Source organism: Cibotium barometz, chromosome 9, assembly GCF_041138505.1.
Source record: "Cibotium barometz isolate CiBa-2024 chromosome 9, ASM4113850v1, whole genome shotgun sequence".
Lineage (NCBI taxonomy): Eukaryota > Viridiplantae > Streptophyta > Polypodiopsida > Cyatheales > Cibotiaceae > Cibotium > Cibotium barometz.
In genome coordinates, this window is record NC_141054.1 from 33,072,489 (window position 1) to 33,094,208 (window position 21,720).

Genomic DNA, 21,720 nt, shown 5'->3' on the forward strand with positions numbered 1-21,720 from the left:
CCCATCTTCAATAATAATACATGCCCATGAATTTATGGTCTTTTGTGATGTAAAAATCAACAATTTTAATAAACAAACTATTTTCACTTAGAATCTTAGAATTCTGAGTCCAAATTCATAATCTGCACGCAATTTTACCCTAATATATGATTTTACAGCATCCAAAATGGACACCGGATCGAGCCTATATGTAAATTTTTAGTTATTTTACCCTAATATATGATTTTACAGCATCCAAAATAGACACCGGATCGAGCCTATATGTAAATTTTTAGTTATTTTCTGTTAAAATACGGTAAACTTAAACCTTAATAAATGCACAACCGGGTGTCTGATTGACAAACGGTCAGCACCACTACGACCAGAAAGACACCCCGGACATTTTCATTGGAAAAAAAAATTTGCATCGTCGGACGCTCCAGTACGCATATTGAGGCCAGTGTCCCAAATTAGGGGTCCTCGTCCCAAAAAGATATCGTACACTCACTCGAGCACCTGTACAATGCCCGCGCAAGGACCAAAGGCCGACCACCCTAGTGTCTGGTCCACAAAGACCGCCATGTGGACGCCCATGCTACCTCTGACCCAGAAGGTACATGTGTACCATAGCTTTTGCCCACGCATAGGTACCACTCCTTTCCCCAAGCCCCTGCAAGCCACAGTCGGTGTACTTTCACTGTACACCATCCTTTGCACCCACGCTTTGCTCTCCCTTTTCGTGCACCCATACCCGTACCTGCACCTATATAAACCCCCTAGTACCTCGTAGTCAAGACACCCCAGCACCCTGCTCTGCACATACCCGATACTCTGCACAGCGCCCGTACCCGGTAGTCAGCACCCGGCACTCCGTGCGGTACTATACCCGACAACCCTCCACCCCTCTTCTAGCAAGCCATTTTTACCCATCTCCAAGTAAGCCCTCTGGAGAATATTTCTTGCCTCCTCTCACCCTTGAGTGTCGAGTGTCCTTAGCTGCTCTTTCTCTCTCTCTCTCTCTCTCCCCCCCACCCCGTGTGAATAGACTTAAGGGAGGACTCCCCCTCCTCTCTCTTTAGCTACAGCCTTCTCCTTGCAAATCCGGTTTAAGGACACCTTCCCACCCCCCATTAGCGGTGACTTTAGTAAGGGCTTTTAGCCTCTTAGAGGTGATTCACACCTAGGGCTTTTTGCTCGTAACTTGAGCAAACAAGCTCCGATTTGTGATCAGACAAAAGCATTGGATTTGTGACGTCGTGGACTATAGGAAGGCGGGTAGAATAGCTCCTTCACAAAAGCACCAAAATATCACCTCGAGAGACGCGCACATCAATGAATCTAGAGAGGTTGCTCCAGATGCTGCCCCATCTCTCCCCTTGGAAGCCCCACAAAGAAATAATGACCAGGTTAGCTTGGTCATCGTTTAAAAGGAGATTTTTTAAATCTTTAATTTTAACTTTAAAGAAATTAAGAAAGAAGATGCCACTTTTCTTTATACCAAAATTTTTGTAAAATTGTTGTTTTCTCAAGAAAAGTAATAAAATCTGTCATATTCTAGAGTTTAGTTTGTAAATTGTTATCTTGATTGAATTAATAAGTACAGGTATATCTTCTCTCCGCCTCGACGTTAACCCCGTTTCTATGTAGCCAAGCGCGGCGACGTTAGCGAGGCCCGGAGTCGACCCAAGGTATCCCTCATATCATTGGGAGAATAAAATTTCGCCAATGGAGGTGAATATTGTGATGTTGCCTAGTTCTGCGGGCCCAGGCTAGTGCGGTGAATAAGCCCTCCCTAGCACGTAGGCATCCCTCTAAGGGGCGGGAGGATCAAGCGATGGAGCCTGAGAGGACAATAGGCCAGCTTGAGTCCTCGCCAGCTCTATCGACGATGAGGCTTATAGTCCTGTAGGGATTGCCCAGTCTATAGAGGCTGGAAGGCCGAATTCTAGATCATTGACAGAATAAAGTAAAGAGTCTGGATTTGGCTATGAATAATTTTGAATATTGTATCTATTTTTTATTAATACCTTTGTTTGTAAACATTATGTATCATTGATAAAGACTATTTAGGCCTTTAATTAAGGAACTTGTTTATTTATGTCAAACAATGTGGTCGGATTAATTAGAAAATAAATTGACGCGTGAGTTGGGCGGAAAGTGAGAGGATGGAATGCCCTGACGGCAACATCCTATGGACGGGTGGACCCGATTAGTCGGGTAACTTTCCAATAAATTAATTAAAGCGCTACGTTAAATAAATAAATCCCTTGGCATCTCTACTCTAGAGGACTAGGTGTTTGTGCCTTGCATAGATAAGGAAAAAAGCGTTGTTTCTAGAAGTTAAGAATAGAGGTTGCCCGAGTTAAAGTCAATTCTATGAGTGGTTTGATTTTAGAAATCCTTTAAAAAGACCACGCTCCCCCTACGAGATAGAACTAGGTCATACCTACTAGTCGTATCCTTGTATCTTACATGGTCAAGGTGTCAACAACTAGGAAATTATCCCAAGTTAGACTTAGTAGACTATCTTAATGGTTTCCCCTATTTAGGAAGGGAGGGACCTTACGCTTCATGCTAGACTTTGATGTTGCTTGGTTTAATCAATTATCTCCCTATCTCCTCCTTGTGCTATTTGGCACCACATTTCTCAACAAGGATGATTAGGACGAAGATGAGCAGCAAGATTCCTTTGTTATCAACTATGGTAGCGAACTGCATGTTGACATGCTACAAGAGGTCTTGGATAGATTGATGGTATGACATGATCTCAAAAGATGAATATATGAATTGGAAAGTCTCTAGTCAAAGAGACTATGTAATCTTTTCATCTTTTACAGATTAAAAAAAGCATGCCTACTCCATTCATTCCACTTTGCCATTTGGTGTCGAATCCATTCATTCTTTCAATGCATGGTACACGAAGCTATTAGTTAAGTTTTTCAACCATGGTTACATGCACACAAAAGAAACATTTATATGTTTTATTGCAACTTCTTCACTTGCGACACATGAAATAATGGAAAGTGACAAAGGTCTGCGGGATGAGATATGGGGGAGAAAAAACCAAGAGTTTGAGGATCAAATCAAAGGGACAGAGTGGGAGTTCTTATCTCAAAAAGTGTTTTACATATGGGATGGCAACCACCGCTTACGCGCTTGGATGGAAGAAGTCAAAAGAGGTATAGTGTTGTTATATGTTTCTGGTACCATGCACAGAGTATAGCTTTGTGTATTAAAATAGTTTCAATGCAGCATTCACACACGACAATTCAGGACATCAATTTGTCAAGGCTATCCTTTTGGATGTTTTTCACACATGATGAAGGAGAGGTGTTGTTGGGTGATCGCCCAACTTAACAAGTGAGTTTTCTAAGCTATATCTTAATAGACTAAAATGTATATAACTTCATTACTAAAACACAGCATTAAAACTTGCAGTATTAATGAGAATGGATATGTGCATTCCCAATGTGACGGATAAGATATGCATGATTCGTGCACTCGGATATGCTAACAAAGACACGATTCTTTGATGGGCTTCACCAAAGGATGGGAAGTGGATGGAGAAACATCTCTCACAAATTGTTTTCCAAGCGAGCGATGTCTTCTAGTATTGATGGGTTTTGAATCAATTGTAACCGGGTTATAAATCTAACGCCATAGAATATCATACTTCTAGGATGACTACCAAGCCGAGCTACATGAAACTCTCCAGCATAAGGATTTTTTGGATCCTGACACCTTTCAAGGTAAGTGGAGAGAGGCATTTTACGAAGTTGATGCAAGGTGTCAGAAAACAACTAGGAGACTTGCCACCACAATGGTATATCCAATTAATAGCGACGATTTCTTTAGGTCTGTATCTTCTCCTAGTTTATTAACCAAGCTTGTTTGACCACAAAGAGCATGTAACATGTACTATTTGTGTAGTTTGTTAGTGCAAGTGAACTAGGATGACAAGCCGAAAGGCTTGACAAAAGACAGGGTGGTACTCGCATGCTCAACACTAGGGCTAGCAGATAAGCGTCGTTTATTGTACCTACCGAAGGATGCAGACGGGTCGTACATCATGTGCCTCATGGTAAGTGCGATCGCCAAAGTAGTGATGACAATCTTAGAAATCATGCCAACCTAGGAATGGTTCTAACTTTTTCCATTTTGGACAATGTGCGTAGACATGTAGGACTTCAAGAGGTTCTTGAAAAGAGAGGTGTTGTGGAGCCAAATTTTAGAACAAATCACCTCTAGTATCAGGAATATAGACAACCTACAAAATGAAATTGCCCGATATATTCTGTGTCACCGTACTCAAAATGAAAAGGAAGTACTTCAATAGCCCATTCGACGAGCTAATCGAGAGAGTAAAGTCTTCCTTCACAATTGACAAGCAACCTGGATTAAAGCAAGCATCCAAGAGATGTATATTCAAGTACTTTCTTATTGACCAAGCTTCCGATACTTTGTTATAGCACTGTATAGCGTAAACTCTCTGTGATGTACGCAAGTGGCTTAGAGCATGCACTTTAGCTTAAGAAATCAAGGCGATCTCCCCTTAAGTCTTGGAGAATAGTCCTCTAGCAACACAATGTACACAAATTGCAGGCCAATGATTTTTGTGAGGAGGATATATTTCTTACTTGTCATTGGTGGTTGGACTTCCCTCGTGGAAAGTACAGAAGAGCAAACAAAATTTCTACTATATGAAAAGAAACGGATAGTCAACCAAGCGACCCAAGTTAGTGTGTTTTAAAAAAGGATGAATTATATTTGGACCCACTCAATGTAAAAATACACAACCATTGGTTTTATTTCATTGGGAAGAAGAATGAGAAGCAACAAAAGCAAACTGGTATACGCGACAATGAGGATTCACTACTCCGTTTCAACGAATCATGCAATCCTCCTCCTCAACGTAGAACTGACACACCTATGTACATTGTAATTGCAAAATAAACCTCCAACATACGAGTACTGATAAGTAGAAGTATCGCCTCGTCTTGGGACTGCTTTAAATTTTATTTTCTCAACTTTAAAAAATCTACAAAATTTAAGGCATTCTATCTTCCAAAGGTAAGTTTTGCATGTGGTCCAATTGACACAACCACCAAAGATTCTAATCAATGAAAGTATTTGGCAAAATTGGTGCAAGTATAGACCTCCTCTCGCATGGCATGGACGAGGAGAGAGATTAAGTGAAGTTGAGCAAGGATGTGTTAAGTTCTAAACATGCATTAAAAATCATGAACAATTCTTACAAGTCGTTAACCAACGAAGAGTGGTGATAGGGTACTACTAGGCCACTCTAGGTCCATCTTTTAGTAGGCTAATAGTGAGACTGGAAGCTGTTGTTGCATGACAGTTACTCTAACCTATCATAAGCATACACATAAACCTCGACCTTCCCTTCGATAAGCTATACAGGACAGTGCATGGCAAGCACAGGTAGAGGAGATATTATGTGATGGTGGGGACTTACTTTGTGGCCTTGTCAACTAAGTACACCAGACACAGGATTACTGGTTTCAAGGAAAGCCACACTCACACACACAATTGGGTAACCACCCTTGTCATTGCACGCACCACTAGATTGTTGTTTTTTCAGTTGAGCTTCTATAGAGAAGCCCAGCAATCAGCAAAGGCTTGTCTCATGCATGATCCATGGATCCATCAGTTTGCATGGCCATGGCCATTCTCGCTTTGGGAAACTGTACTGGCTGTACAACCGTCCATACGGTGCTTCTTTGGAAGCCAGCGTTTCACCTCCATTTCTTGAATTGAGTAGAAGTCAAGACACCTGGGATGGTCATCATGAAGTTCTGTCCGGACAACATGTAGGAGCAGCAAAGTCTGCAGCAATTACATGAATAGCAATTACATCTTCACTCTTCAAACTAATGCAGAAACAGATGAAGCTCACGGGCTTACTTTGGCTACACTGCCACAAAGTCGGATGATGCCTTGCATGTGGCTCCAAGAATTCAACTGCATCTGCTTCTCCCACTCAGGAACAACAATCACAGCATACCTGCACACACCATACTAGGACTAGATGCTATTGTACTGTGCACGTTTATCAACATTATTGAAATGTGTGACAGCTCAAAATTACATACTCTGCATGTACTTGTGATGGATGATGCCTGTATGTGATAAAGTGAGCTCCATACTGAAGCCCTGTCCGAACAATCCAGTTTTTTCTTCTTAGATGAGAATAGGCCTTGTAGTAGTGCAAAAAACCCTGTTTTCGCTTCAGCATTAGCTGCCAGAGGTCATCATTATTCAGAACCACATCCCCCTGCCATTTAATCTTTCAGTCATCAGCCAATAATTAGGTAATCAGATTTTAAAAGAAAACAAAGGTTGATATAAAGGTTCACCATCAAGCAAAAGACCATTCAATCCAAGTACAATCACCATTTAGAAATGGGGTGGCCCTGGCACCCCATTTCCCAAATGGATGTAAAGCGGATTGTGAAGCTTCTCCCTTTTAGAAGGGAAACCTCAACAAGGATGTTTATGTTGACAGCATGTGAAGGTTCACGGTCGGCAGTCCAGAAATGTGGCACACCTTACTCCAGATAGTGTTCATATGATGCACATCCGGCCATTTGGAAGGAGACCAGCAGCTTCTGTCAGGTACGGGCTACCCATGGACCAGATAATTAGAGCCACTCCACATCCTGCAGGCTGGTTCAGGTCCTGCGCACTCTGCAGGAGCTTTACCACCAGCCTGGGTAGGCCAAACAGGCAGTGGGCAGGCCGGAGCAGGGTACAGGCAAGCTGGGTACGAGTACTTACATGATTATTTCTCAAATCCTTTTGAAATGCAAATCAGGCAAACACGGACACCTTCGTGGTATGTGGGCACAGAGAGATTGCCATTCCTTTGAACTGGCACAACCCGTACCTTGCAACATTGGTATGCTCTCACTAAGGTTTCCTCTTGCACAAGTCTTCCTGGACAGGCACTAGGCTTCCTTCCAAAGATTCTATTAATGGGGAACGGAGAGTACAGAAAAAACTTCACATGAACCCTTTATTGGTTCCAGTAATGGGGAATGAAGAGTACAGAAAAAAAAAATCACATGAACCCTTTATTGGTTAGAGCTACATTTCCTTTAAATTTCCAACGATTTTCAAACAATTCTACTGTGAGATTTGCACCATGGTCCATGCCCCACATGAATTATGCAATTTTACCTGCTGTCTTTTGCAGCAGACTTCCAGACACTTCAGTTCATAGCATAAGAAGAAGGCCTCCTCCAAACCAAGCTCGTACAGCAGGATCTCTTCAGTTCTATCTCTTGATACATTCTCCTGGCATGGTGAACCGTTACTGATGCCATCAACTTCAGAATAAAGCAAGAAAAGAAAAGGATCATTTGCTGGCATGGCTGCAACACCCATATGCCTATTGCTGCTGTTGCATGCAGAACCCTTCCACGTTGGACTCCAAAAAGAGGGAACTTACTGCAAGAAAGGGTAGCTTGAGGTCCTACAAGAATAGGGCGGCCAAAGCAAGCACTGTTTAGAAGATCAGACTGATGTGCATCAGCTTGCAAGATCACAGCTGTTTGGGCAAGAAAAGACTTCATAGGCAACAAGGACTGCATCTGTTCATAGACTCCAGAGATGGGATTTTCCAGCATAAACTCTTCTGCATTTGAGTACTTCCATCGTGGCCCAGACATTGGCTCAGACTCTATAAAAGAAAAACAAAAATCAAAGTTTGAGTCTTCACAAATTTTTCCATTTATGTGAACTTAATTAACTTTTGTACAAAAAGATGTGATTGTGGTTAAGTAACCTTTTTCCCATTTTCTAAACTTCTTTTTCATCTTTTATATACACCAATATTCATTCAATAAAACATCTATATTAACATTTGATAATGATGTAACAAGAGTTACCCAAGCAATCTGAGCATTTCACTTAATTAAGACAAACAACACAATGAGAAAAGCATGTGCTAGTGTATGAATTAAGCTACATGATTATGGTGGATTAAATGTGACATTAATCAAGGTTAATGACACGACTCATAACACTTATGTTTCTACTAAAATGACAAGAGATTCAACACATGAAATGATGCAAAAAAGTATGAAGCAAAAGTGAGCCTTATATAGGCTTTACAAGAACGGTTTTGTAGTGGTGGATTTGGGTGAAAAGAGTGGAATGTTAGCTGGGCTAAAATGATAAAGTGGTAGAGATGATTGAGGGCCTAAAAGAGGTAGATTCCAAACGTGGAGAGATGCTCGGAGATGCTCCTAAATCAAGGGGAAAATAGTAGGCTAGATGCTTGGTAAATGTGCTTCACCAAAGAGCACTTACAGCAAGGGTTAAATGGTAGAAACCGTCAAAATACGCAGCGGAGATGATAACCAAATCTGAGACCACAAGAGCAAGTAGAGTGCAGAAAATAGACAGCACAAGAGGAGAGAGATAGGCGTGTAACTCTTCTTTATACACAAGATCCCAAAATGAAAACAAGATACAATGGTGTGGAGGCCATGGGGCCATTTTATATGGCCCCATACATGCAGTCGGCCTGTTGAAAAGGCAGTTGACTGGGCCTACATGTCCACGACCAGCTCCATACACAGTCGGCCAGCATGCATGAGAGGTCGGGGACCAGAAGGGGCAGTCGGCCAGCATCCAGAACCTCCTGACCAGTGATGGGGAGAAAACAGAATTAGGGTTAGAGTTCATTCATGGGAGACATACACAGAGAAGCAAGGGGGAGAGAGAGAGAGAGTTGTGGGGATAAGTCAACTCATAAGGTATGAGTGTGTGACTCCCCTATCACACATGTATATTGCACTAGTACACATAGTGCACTTAGTACATTAAATGTACTAAGTGTACTATGTACTATAACTTATGGGCTTGTACACACTATAAGGGTGGCATAACGCCTTTACCCCAACAACCTCCCACTTAAAGGCAAAGTGCCCTTAAGTAAAGAAAAAAAAATCAGCATGTACATGATAATATACAAGGCCATATCAAGGCTGAAAATGGCCTCATCCAATGCCCATCAAGTGTCTGCAATGAGCAAACCGCTCCGGAGGCAAACTCTTCGTCAATAGATCAGCCGGGTTGTCATCCGTATGAATCTTAACAAGCTGAATTTGCTTGTTCTCTATCACCGCTCTGATGAAGTGATACTTCACATCCACATGCTTCGTCTTTGCATGAAAAACAGGGTTCTTTGCCAACTGAATGGCACTCTGACTGTCACAATGCAACAATGGAATATCCCCTGTATAGCCCAAATCAACCACTAACCGAGATAGCCATAATGCCTCCTTGCAAGCCTCTGTGGCTGCAATATACTCGGCCTCTGTAGTAGATAAGGCTGTGCACTTCTGCATCCTGGATATCCATGACACAGCACCTCCTGTGAATGTAAATACATAACCGGTAGTAGACTTCCGGTTATTCGGATGACCGGCATAATCCGAATCCGTGTAACCATGCACTAATGCATCCTGTTTGCCAAAACAAATGCACATATCCTGTGTGCCCTTTAGGTATCTCATGACACCTTTCACTGCTTCCCAATGCTTCTTGCCAGGGTTGGCCATGTATCTAGAAACCACTCCCACTGCAAATGCAATGTCCGGCCTAGTAGCAACCATGGCATACATGAGACTGCCACAAGCTGAAGCATACGGAATCTTGGCCATATCAGCCCTGTCTCTATCTGACTGTGGGCTGTCCATAGCACTGAGTTTCACATATGGAGGCAAAGGAGTACTAGCTTTCTTCCCCCCGTCCATATTGAACCTCTGCAAGACTTTGCCAATGTATTCCTTCTGAGACAAATACAACACATGCTGATTTCTGTCCCGAAGTATCCGCATACCCAAGATGTGATTTGCATCACCCAGATCCTTCATGTCAAAGGTCTCATGCAGCCTCTTCTTCAAGGCATCCATCTCTTTACGAGATTTCCCGGCAATCAACATATCATCAACAAATAAGATGAGGATCAATAGACTGCCATCCAAAGCTTTCTTGGTGTACAAGCAGTGATCTATGTCACTTCTCCTGAATTTCTGTGATTTCATGAATGTATCAAATTTATGATACCATTCTCTTGGTGCCTGTTTGAGCCCATAAAGACTCTTTTTCAGTTTGCATACAAGCTTCTCCTTTCCACTTACTGCATAACTCTCTGGTTGCTGCATATATATCTCCTCATGGAGATCACCGTGAAGAAAAGCAGTCTTCACATCCATCTGAATCAAGTCCAGATCATCATGTGCAACCAAAGCCAACACAGCTCTAAGTGTGGTCATTTTGACCACTGGAGAGAAGATCTCATCAAAGTCCACACCATATTCCTGCTTGAAGCCCTTAGCCACTAACCTGGCTTTGTATCTTGGCTTTGCATCTGGTGCAACTTTGAGCCTGTAAACCCACTTGCATGGCAAAACCTTCTTGCCTGCAGGCAAATGCACCAACTTCCAAGTTCCATTTTTATGCAGAGAATCCATCTCTGACTTCATGGCACGCTCCCATAGAGCCTTGTCTGCCCTCTGTAAAGCCTCCTTATAACATGAGGGCTCCCCACAGTCAGTGAGCATCAAGTAGTCAACCCCTGGAACAAACCTGTCAGGGGCTCTGGAGGGTCTAGTGGACCTCCGTACCCAATGACCATCATTTGCAGGTTGCTGTCCAGCCTGCATATCACCTATTGGTGGCTCCTGTTCCATGCCATAAGGCTGAAATATCATGCCCGGTATCTCCTCTAACTGTGGTATATCCATAGGGATATCTTCTGCCATATCTGGCTGTCCATTTGGACCATTTTCAGCACCATTTAAGGGCTGGTTTTCCTGCTGTAATGGCTGATTTACAGCCCTTTGTTGTTGTCCATGATGTCCATCATCATCAAAGATGACTCTGCTAGGCTGTTGTTGCCTTGCAAGCTCCTTATACATGCATGTTTCATCAAAAATGACATCATTGCTGCGTATGATCTTTCTATTCATGGGATCCCAAAGTCTATACCCCATTTCACCTCTGTCACCATATCCTAGGAATATGCATTTATGAGACTTAGGATCAAGTTTGGTGCGCATTTCCCTGCGTATGTGCACGTACGCAACGCAACCAAATACTCTCAAGTGCTTGTATGACGGAGGCTTCCCTGTCCATACTTCTTCTGGCACTTTCCCACCAAGCCTCGTGTTAGGTGACCTGTTTATAAGGTGAACGGCTGTCATAACAGCTTCAGCCCAAAAACCATGAGGTAATGCAGCATGTGACAACATAGAACGGACCTTCTCCTGTATGGTCCTGTTCATCCTCTCTGCTGTCCCGTTTTGTGGAGGATCATAAGGAGTAGAGAGCTCCCTCTTGATGCCTTTAGCATCACAAAAGTCCTGAAACTGTTTGGACATATACTCTCCACCATTGTCGGAACGCAAAGCCTTCAGTGTTTTACCAGTTTGATTCTCAACAAGAGCAACAAACTTCTGAAACACTGAGAATGTATCACTCTTCAAACGAAGAGGATAGACCCACACCTTGCGTGTGGCATCATCAATAAATGACACAAAATATTTTGCCCCTCCCAAAGAAAGCTGAGGCATCTCACATACATCTGTATGCACAAGCTCTAACTGAGCATCTTTCTGTCCAAGAGCTTTCTTGTGGGGGCACTGTAGTTGCCTACCATATATACAATGCTCACAAAACTGAAAACTTGAAAACTTTAGAGAAGGCAAGTAACCCAAACGAGACAATTGCTCCATTCCCTTGACACTCATGTGTCCCAACCGGCTATGCCACATTGAAATTTCCGGCAGCTCGGTTGCATTAACATTAGCATGGTGACAAACACCTGCATGCATAAAGTAAAGAGTGTCCACCTTAGAGCCTCTGGCAACAACCAGTGAGCCCTTACTAATCTTCCACTTTCCACTACCAAATGTGGTAACATAATCAGCATCATCAAGCTGTCCAGTAGAAAGCAGATTCTTCTTGATCTCAGGCACATGCCTGACATCATGGAGCATAAGCTGTGAGCCATCTGAAAATACAAGCCTTACATCACCTCTGCCAAGAATCTTGCATGCATGGTTATCACCCAAATAAACCACTCCTTCATTGCCAGCAGTATACCTGACAAACAAGTCTCTGCAACCTGTGACATGAAAGGAGGCACCTGAATCAATGATCCATGAGTGCATACCATGACCACCTGTAAGAAGTGAATGGGCATCAAGTGAAGAAGTAAATAGGACCTCATCCTCACTGCCACCTGCATGTGACACATTGATTTCTTCAATCTTGACTCCACTTTTGCCCTTTGGCTTCATCTTTCTCTTTGTCTTTGCCTTTTCCCTTTTCTTTTTGATCATTTTTCCATTTGTAGCATTGCTTTTTAATGTGTCCCTTTTTGCCACAATAATGGCATTCCAAATCCTTTTTGGAGCAAGACTTGCTCCTTCCCCTTTCTTGGCTTTTCCCCCTTTGCTGGGATCTCCCACGTGCATTCATTGCATTGGACTTTCCAACAGAGTTGTTTTTCCTGTTCATGTCTTCTTGAAGAAGAGCACCCTCAACATCTGCATATGACAGCATAGCATGCGAATTGCTAGTGGCTGTCCTGAATGTGTCCCAACTCTCTGGCAAAGTGCATAACAGAAAAGTGGCTTTGAACTCATCGTCCATTGCCAACTTTTGATTAATGACCTGGCTGACAATACCATTAAACTCATTTAGATGGGCTGTCATAGAAGCCCCTTCCTTCATCTGAAGACCTATGAGTTTCTTCAACCAATACACTTTGCTTGAGGCACTTTGTTGGGCATACAAGTCCTGCAATCTCTGCCACATTCCCCAAGCTGTCTTCTCTTCACGAATGCTAAAAAGTAATGAGTCTGACACAGACAACATGATAGTAGATCTTGCCAGCTCATCCATATCTTCCCACTCTTCAGCTGTAAGAGAAGCGGGCATCACACTCCTTTCTTTGATAGGCTTGTGCTGCTTTTTCTGGAGCAACACATTGTAGCACTGGGTTTGCCAAATATCATAATTATGCGAGCCTTCAAGCTTCTTGATGTGAAGCAATGAAGAGCTCTCACCTGTGGTTGCCATAGCAAAATGCAACCTGTAAATGCCTGACTCCCTGCAAAATGTGCAAACACTGCACCAAAAGCACACAAAGTGCTCACAGTTTTTCTCCCAAGCTTTATCTCCCACTGCGGAAGCAAGAATGCAACTTTTCTCCCACTTTATGTGATGAAAACACCAAAATCTGGTTGCTGCAGATTTTGGACAGCACCTTAAATGTGCTCTTTTGCCCTTCCAAAGTACTGTACAACAGTACCAATTGCTCACAAATGATGTACCAAACCTGTACCGGCAAGTACAGCAGCTGAAATTGAACCTTTTGGTCACTCAAAACAGTGTACAGCCATGCCAAAACATGCACAAAGCTGTGCCAAATCTGTACCAGCAGGTACAATAGCAATAAATGCTCTCCTGGCTGTCCACATGAGTGAAAATCAGACTTTTACAGTCCCGAACACTGCATACAACAGTTCCGAACAGAAATTGGGCAAAAGCCCCTTGACTGCAAGCTGATTTCTGAGGATTCAAGGCATAAATGTCTTGCCTGCTGCTTTGCCAAGCTCAACAAGCATACAAACTTGAAAAGCCCCTTGATTTGAGATCAATTTCTGATCATGCATGGTACATTGACGCACATGAAGGCATCCAGAGTGTTCACGATGCTTCCCCCTGGCCACATATACATCCAATACATGAAAGCCCCTTGATTTACAGGCACATTGAGTGCTTGTAAGGCATCAGCACATTATCCACAGCATCAAATGCGATTGCCTGCATGCAAATCAACCAAATCGGCACAAAAGCCCCTTGATTTGCACTGCAATTTGCTGCAATTTTGCCCAAATGTGCGATTTTTCACATCATACAGCATGTATGAGTGCTTAATTGCACAATTACATCAAAAGCCCCAAATTTCGACATCCAATTTCCTGCAAATTGATCCTGATTTGACCAATTTCCTGCAAATTTATCCTGATTGTGACCAATGTCACCCAATTTTGCCAATTTTGCTCAAAAAATTGAGCAATTGGGCACCTGTACCTGCTCAATTGATTTAATTGATAAGAAATTCGCAAAAATTAGAGGCAAATACCTATGATATTCTGAATTTCTCTGAGATTTGCAGATTGATTTCTGTTGCAGGAGGGGGGCGTGGTATTTGGACTGCCTGCAATACGGATTCTGCTGCTGCTGCTGTGCTGTACGGCGGCGCCTGGCTGTTGCTGCACGTTGCTTTGCAGGCGCTGGCTGCGCCTAGTGCTGCTGCTGCTGTGGGCGCTGCTGCTCTGGCTGTGCTGGCTGCATGGCAGCCCAGTTGGGCAGCAGCCAGGGTAACGCTGGCTGCCTGGGCAGCACTACAGGCTGGTTAGCGCTGCAGTTTGGGCAGCGATCAGCATTGAATGGGCTGCAATCGCAAAACGGGACAGGTCCGTTCTGTTCCGCCCGTCAGCCTGTCCGCCCAGCACTTCGCCTAGCACAGGTCGCTAATGGTTCAACGCCCGCCAGTGAGCGTCCGTTCTGTTCCGCTGCTCCACGCTCGACTCAAGTAGCCAGCCGAATCGCCTAGCGCCTACACGATTGACGTCGCCTTGCCTATATTCGGCTGTACGCCTTGGCTTACGTATCCGACACGCCTTTGTTGCAGTAGGCGCCTGACACGCCTGCCCCCTTGGATTCGCCCTTCAAGATTGCTGGCTCGACTGTGTGCTACTGTGGCAAAGCAGCTGCTGGAGAGTCGAGCAGCTGGCTGCCTTGCACACTGAATTGAATGGGAGAAGAAGAATCCCCTACGAGCCAGTGATTCAGCACTCGAGAACAAACCCTAAACCAGTGCTCTAATACCAGTTGATGGGGAGAAAACAGAATTAGGGTTAGAGTTCATTCATGGGAGACATACACAGAGAAGCAAGGGAGAGAGAGAGAGAGAGAGTTGTGGGGATAAGTCAACTCATAAGGTATGAGTGTGTGACTCCCCTATCACACATGTATATTGCACTAGTACACATAGTGCACTTAGTACATTAAATGTACTAAGTGTACTATGTACTATAACTTATGGGCTTGTACACACTATAAGGGTGGCATAACGCCTTTACCCCAACAACCAGCAGTCGGCCAGTATCTGAATCAGCCAAGGTGCAGAAAACTGCCTCCCACACCTGGTAAAAATGGGGAAAAATGGGTGAAAAGAGTGGAAAGTTAGCTAGGCTAAAATGATAAAGTGGTAGAGATGATTGAGGGCCTAAAAGAGGTAGATTCCAAACGTGGAGAGATGCTAGGAGATGCTCCTAAATCAAGGGGAAAATAGTAGGCTAGATGCTTGGTAAATGTGCTTCACCAAAGAGCACTTACAGCAAGGGTTAAATGGTAGAAACTATCAAAATACCCAGCGGAGATGATAACCAAATCTGAGACCACAAGAGCAAGTAGAGTGCAGAAAATAGACAGCACAAGAGAAGGAGAGAGATAGGCGTGTAACTCTTCTCTATACACAAGATCCCAAAATGAAAACAAGATACAATGGTGTGGGGGCCATGGGGCCATTTTATATGGCCCCATACATGCACTCGGCCTGTTGAAAAGGCAGCCGACTGGGCCTACATGTCCACGACCAGCTCCATCCACCAGCAGTCGGCCAGCTGTACACAGTCAGCCAGCATGCATGAGAGGTCAGGGACCTGAAGGGGCAGTCGGCCAGCATCCAAAACCTCCTAACCAGCAGTCGGCCAGTATTTGGATCAGCCAGGGTGCAGAAAACTACCTCCCACACCTGGTAAAAATAGGGAAAAATGGGGAAAAAATACGGGGAGTGAGGAAAATTGAGAAAACACCTACAAAGGGCGGGCACACCCACAACAGAGGCCCTGGTGTCTAATAAAGACAGGAGATGATTTCTAACACCCCCTCTCAGCTCCTAGCTGTGAAATCAACCCTAGGGAGCTGGAGTGCCGCCTGAGCATAGCCTGAGGTAGAGACTTCGTGAAGAGGTCCGCCGCATTGTCCTCCGTCGAACAATAAAGTAGCAAGATGTCACCAACCAAGATCTTCTCACGTACAAAGTGATATTGTATCTCTATGTGCTTGGTCCGGGCATGGAAGACCGGGTTCCAAGCAATAGCTATACAACTCTGGTTATCACACTGGATGACTGTGGGCTCCTTCTGTGGAAACCCAATCTCGCCTGGCAGCCTCCGCAGCCACACAACCTCGCAAGCAGCACCACAAGCAGCCCAGTACTTTGCCTCTGTCGAAGATAGGGCAATAGTTGGCTGCCTCCAAGAAACTGCTCCTGAGCCGAGGGTAAAGCTGTAACCTGAAGTAGATCTCCTCGTGTCTGGATCTCCTCCCCAATCTGAGTCACTCCAACCTTGGAGTCTGACTCCATCCCCTCCTGTGTAAAAGAGTCCTAGATCCTTCGTACTCTGCAGATACCGCAAGATCCGCAATCCTGCGTCCCAATGAGACTTCAATGCCAAAGTCGGCCTATGAGACAAAAAATAATACAACTGTGTTCTTCCAGTCATCATCGGAAGAAAAGGAAAAGAAAGAAAAGAAAAAGTGTGCATGTGTCTGGATACAACTGTGAATCATCATGGATCGGTGGAGCCCATATACAAACAATATAAAGGGGGGTGGGGATGTGGATGGAGTGCTAAGGCAAGATGCATCTCTATATGCTGAAGGCGTAGTACAAGCATGCTATGCAGATCTATGTCTAACTCCATCCAGTGCCATAAGAGGGATATAGATATCATACATCGCCGATGCTGAGGCTATGAGTGGCGTGAACATGTACCCTGAGTCTGAATGAAAGAGAGCTAGCCTCTCCTGTGTCTCCATCTGGTGTCTCATCCGGATAGCTGCTATCTCTCGGTGACGGAGTCAGGGTGCTCTGTGTCCAGTCTGTCTAGGTCTCCTCCTGGCTCTCAATTCCTCTGCTCTCTATGCGGTCACCCCACGTGGTACATCAGCTGGCACTGGCATAGCTCTCTGGAAGAAATCTGTGAGCTGGGACTGTCTCCCACCCCTAGTGGGAGCGGGTGTCTGGAGGAGTCTCTCTCAAGAACTATGAAGCTCTAGTAGTAGTCTGCCAAGCTGTCGCTGGTCCGAGGCCTCCATCAACTGATGTAGTGAAGAGTGCTCCTCAAACAGTCCTGCATAACTATCTCTGACCCCCTGGTGGGCTCTACATCTACATACAAAGTGATCCTCAATCTCCACCTCCTCGTGGCACAATCTGCATATCCGCTCGGGGCTCTGGAACCCGTGCCGCTCTCCCAGCCTCTATCTCTAGCTGATGTGATGAGACTCGTAGCTGTCCAATAGCAACGCGAGAGCTGTGTGGCATGTATACATCCATATACCGTGGTCGCTGTATAAACCCATCCCCTGAGATGCTCATAAAGTGGTCTCTGTAATACAGCATCTTCGGTGGTAGTGGGCTCTCTGGTGCTGTCCATGTCTCCTGTATGTAGCGCTACCATATGTCCTATCTCATCACTCTGTTCCTCTCATTGAGAGAGAGGTAACCCCGTGGAGCAGACTGATCATACTGAAAAGGTGGCAACCGCTCAATGTCTATCCCATGATGTGAGAACCATTGTAGCATTTGTGCATACCAAGATCCAGTGTGTCCAGCCTCGGCCAGCTGTCTGGATGCCTCAAAAGCTCGGCGGGATAATCTCTCCGTGGGCATCTCCCTCATCCTGTATATAAAGGAGATCGTCTGGAACAATGCCTCCACTGCCATAGGTGGTGCAGCAAACTCAGCTCGAACAATGTCGTGCGGGACGGATGGTTTGCTGCGTATCATCCTCGAGAGCATCAAGATCTGTGGTCTCTCGAGCTGTACCCATGTGGAGGCTGCAAGCCCTGGTGCCCAAACCGCTGCTGCATACATCAAGGCTGGTGTCACTAATGTATCAAAGAGCCACCCCTTCTTGCGGGGTTCCTGAAAATGTGCCTAATGACACTGACGCTCAAGGCCAGCAAGAGCTGCATACCCCCAGGTCACTCTGTCTCGGACTGCCTCAGCCATGGAGAAGCGTCCAGCTGAGCTAGTAAATGTGATGCCAAGGTAAACATGAGAGCTCACCACCTCGACCCGCCCTCCTGCTAATGTGAGAGTAGTGTGGCTCCTGACTCCGGGTGAGGTGTGGAAGATCATAACCTTGGTTTTCCCAAGGTTCACTGTGAGACCTTGCTGTGCACAGAAGTCATCAAGAGCCACAAGGTGTCTTTGAAGCCCAACCTGCGTGTCGGATACCAAGACGATGTCATCAGCATAAAGCATAACATGGACAGTAATACCTGATAGCTCAACCCCAGAGCCTCCTCCCTATGTGATGTAATCGACCACCTCATCAATATAGAGCCCAAAGAGCGTAGGGGAGAGCCGGCACCCCTGCTTCACACCAATGGTGCTAGCAACTGTGTCGGACAAGCCTCCTGGGCATCGAACTATCCCAAAGACATGCTTATATAGCCTGTATATGCCCCACATCATGTCTGAGGTATGCCTAGTGTCTGTAGTTGCCGAAAGAGGCGCTCTCTGGGCATAGTATCAAATGCCTTGCGGAAATCCACAAAGCAACAATAGAGCCGTTGCCTCTGTGCCTTGGCCTGATCAATCAGGCACCTCAATGTAAAAATGGGGTCGATGGTCGAGAAGGCTCGTCGGAAGCCTGCCTGGCCTGCTGCTCTCAATCCCCCATCCTCTGCATGAGTGCTCAGCTCTGCCTCCAAAACTGCCCCGTATAGTTTGGCCAATATATGGCCAATCATGATGGTCCTGTAGTTCCCGGGGTCTAGTACATCTCCCGCTTTATGGATCGGCACAATAGTGTGCATCGTCCACTCAGCCGGAAACCCCTCTCACAGAGCTCTGTTGAAGAGATGAGCAAGAAATGGTGCCAATGTATCAATAGCATAGATGAGATGCTCTCCCTGTAATCCTGTATGATCTGTCGCCCTTCCATGTTGCAATCGGCATATGGCCCTCCTAACCATAGGTGGGGTGAAGAAGGTGGAGACTGTGGAGCATGGCTCTGTGGGCTGTGGTATAGGGGGCTGTGCAGGCACATCATAGAGTCTCTCTGCATATGTCTGCCAGGTCTGAGGATCGGTAATGGGTGTGGGAGGACGGGGCTCTCTGAGTCTCCTCCAAGCCGCAGCAGCATCTCTGCCCATGAGCATGTGATATGTGTCCCAATACTGAGCCTCCTCATAAGCTCGCCGCTTACGGTGGGTGAGAGTATGCATCCTCCTGCCTGCCTGTCTCTGGGTGATCTCCCCGCGAGCCCTCTGCACTCGGAGACTGCGGTAAAGGTTTCTGCACTCATCATCGTACCATCGGTTCTGGGGCATGCTCCCAGATGTAGGTGGCTGTCCTGTCTGTATGTGGTATGGGAAACTCCTCGCAGCTGCGGAGTGCAGTACATGTGAGAGCTCGGAGGTGAGCATAGCCATGGGTGCCGATGGGTCTAAGGCAAATAGCTGATCATGAACATGATAGTCATACACATCGGCTAGGTCCTGAGTGAAGTGGAAAATAGTGCGTGGTGGCTGTATGATGGGTGGGTGGGTCTCCAGTAAGCTCCTGAAAGTGAGGGATAGATATGTATGATCCGCCCCAATGGGGCATAATGGTACGGTAAAGTGAGACACCATATCTGCTGCCTCCCGGGATCCCATCACATAGTCCACTGTACTGCTGCCACCCTCCACTGGAAAGCAAGTCAACCCACCTGAATCTGGCCACTGAGTCATCCCGTTATAAATAACGAGATGGTGTCGGGCCCCAAGCTCCAGCAAATGTTGCGCATATCCCGTGCTGTCAGCTCCTCCATCGCAGAGATCCGAGTGGTCCCTGTATCCTCTGTAGCTAGCGGCTCTAGTCTCAAGGGATCCTCAAAGCCATACATCTCGCACAGTCTGCTCTGAGTCCGTGCATTAAGTCCCCCATCAAGAAGACTTCTCCCAGTGTCGAATAGTGTAAGATCTCCTCAGATAAGACAGAGTATGGAGACTCACTAGCCTCTCCTCCACCCGGCTCCTCGGTGGTAGCAAACCACGACCCCTTCGGAGGAAAGTAGCAAAGGGCGATATAAATCCATCTAGTCTCCGAGAGGCGTAAGCTAATCCACATGTATCTCGCCTCCGAGTCTCGTGCTACGACTCGAACATGTTCATGTAACCCATATCTGAAAAGCACTGCAATACCTCCTGAACCTCGGGAGGTGGCCTGTCTCATCCCTTGTCGGTGAGCTGACTCCCACTAATAACCCTCAACCCGTGGTAAGCCCTCTCATGTGTCTCTGTCATCAAAATGATATCCCGGCCCTCCATCACCTCCTCAAGTCTCCCTGGATGTGTCCATAGGACTCCATTACAGTTCCAGGCTGTTATGTGTATCTCTTTGTCTTCATGTTGTTTCCTCCGTGTCTCATAGGCCAGATGGCGCTATTCGACCCTCTTCCCATCAATGTGGATGTGACCATCCCTATAATGTGCCTTCTTCCCTTCTTTGCGTGCCGCCTTGATCTTCGGCATGCATAATCTTCTGTGCTCCAGCTGCATCCATGTGAGGTCATCATCGAAGTAGATGGGGTCCCTTGGCAAGCTCCTCAAGATAGCCCGTCTTCTCATAAAGCTCATCCTACTCTCCTCGTCCGGGAACTGTAGCACTAAGGCCTTGCCTTTGGTGGAGTCCTTTGGGGTTGTCCTCCATACTCTAGTGAATGGGAGCGGCTCATTCTCCTTTAGTCCCAGCTTGGTACATAAGTTCCGCCCGTCAATCTCGGGCGTGGAGGCAGTGCTCTCTAGTATCCCTGTGACTCGGATGTTTAGGCGCCGGATCCGTCGCATCTTCTCTTCATCAAGAGTAGACTGCATCATGTGTACATCTTCTCGTACCTCCTTCTTGATGTTCTTCTTCATCACTTGTACATCTTCTTGCACCTCCTTTTTGATGTTCTTCTTCATCACTTCTACCCATCCTTCCCGGGCCGCCTCCATTTTCCCCTCGATTGTGTGGGTGAGGGTTTTGGTGATCTCTTCTTTGATTGCCTCTTTGTCCACCTCAAGAGTCCCTCCTTCCTCCCATGGACGATCACATAAGGATGCCACTTCGCCCTTCAAAAGGTTGATTTCCTCCTGCATGGCGAGCTTTTCCTTCTCCCACTCCTCTTGCATGGTAAGCTTCTCTTCCTTCCATATTTCCGCTTCGGCCTCCAGCTTTCCCATGCGCGTCAATAAGTCCTTCTTGATGGCGGTGATGGTGTTGTCCAATGTCTTCGTCTGGTCCTTGATAAGATCCCTAAGGATATGATCACGCTAGACCCTCCCATTGTAGAGGGAGGGAATGTTTGAAAGGAGCAGGTAAATATGTGGGAGAGAAAGAGAAGAAATGGTGAGATGAAATAGGGTGGGATGAAATAGGGTGGGGGGTTCAAGTCCCCATTAGGGCCTTAGGGATGGTGATCGGGGTTCAAAGGCAAGGAGGGGGGGGGGGGGGAGCAGAAAAATGAGGATGAAGGAAGCGAGAGAGGGAAAGAGGGAGAGAGAGAGAGAGAGAGAGAGAGAGAGAGAGGGAGATGGAGGGGACAAAGGGCGGGGTGCAAGCGGGCAAGAGGGCGCACAGGTGTA

At 45.8% G+C, this 21,720-nt stretch overlaps 1 protein-coding gene across 4 annotated transcripts in view; it reads right to left on the reverse strand.

The window, feature by feature from the left end:
* Nucleotides 1–5,188: 5,188 nt before the first annotated feature.
* The window catches only part of LOC147635493 (tRNA-splicing endonuclease subunit Sen2-1-like), a 52,981-nt gene continuing 36,449 nt past the window's right edge, over nt 5,189–21,720 (reverse strand). For 2 of the 4 annotated variants that reach the window (XM_086802792.1, XM_086802790.1), the window contains 5 exons: nt 7,451–7,681; nt 7,180–7,328; nt 6,093–6,286; nt 5,905–6,004; nt 5,189–5,826 (listed from right to left, as the gene is read on the reverse strand). In XM_086802792.1, coding sequence (XP_086658918.1) covers nt 5,647–5,826; nt 5,905–6,004; nt 6,093–6,286; nt 7,180–7,328; nt 7,451–7,670 — 843 coding nt within the window. In that variant the 5' untranslated portion in view covers nt 7,671–7,681 and the 3' untranslated portion in view covers nt 5,189–5,646. The remainder of the gene's footprint in view (nt 5,827–5,904; nt 6,005–6,092; nt 6,287–7,179; nt 7,329–7,450; nt 7,682–21,720) is intronic. The other 2 variants (XM_086802791.1, XM_086802793.1) reach the window with 1 other exon arrangement.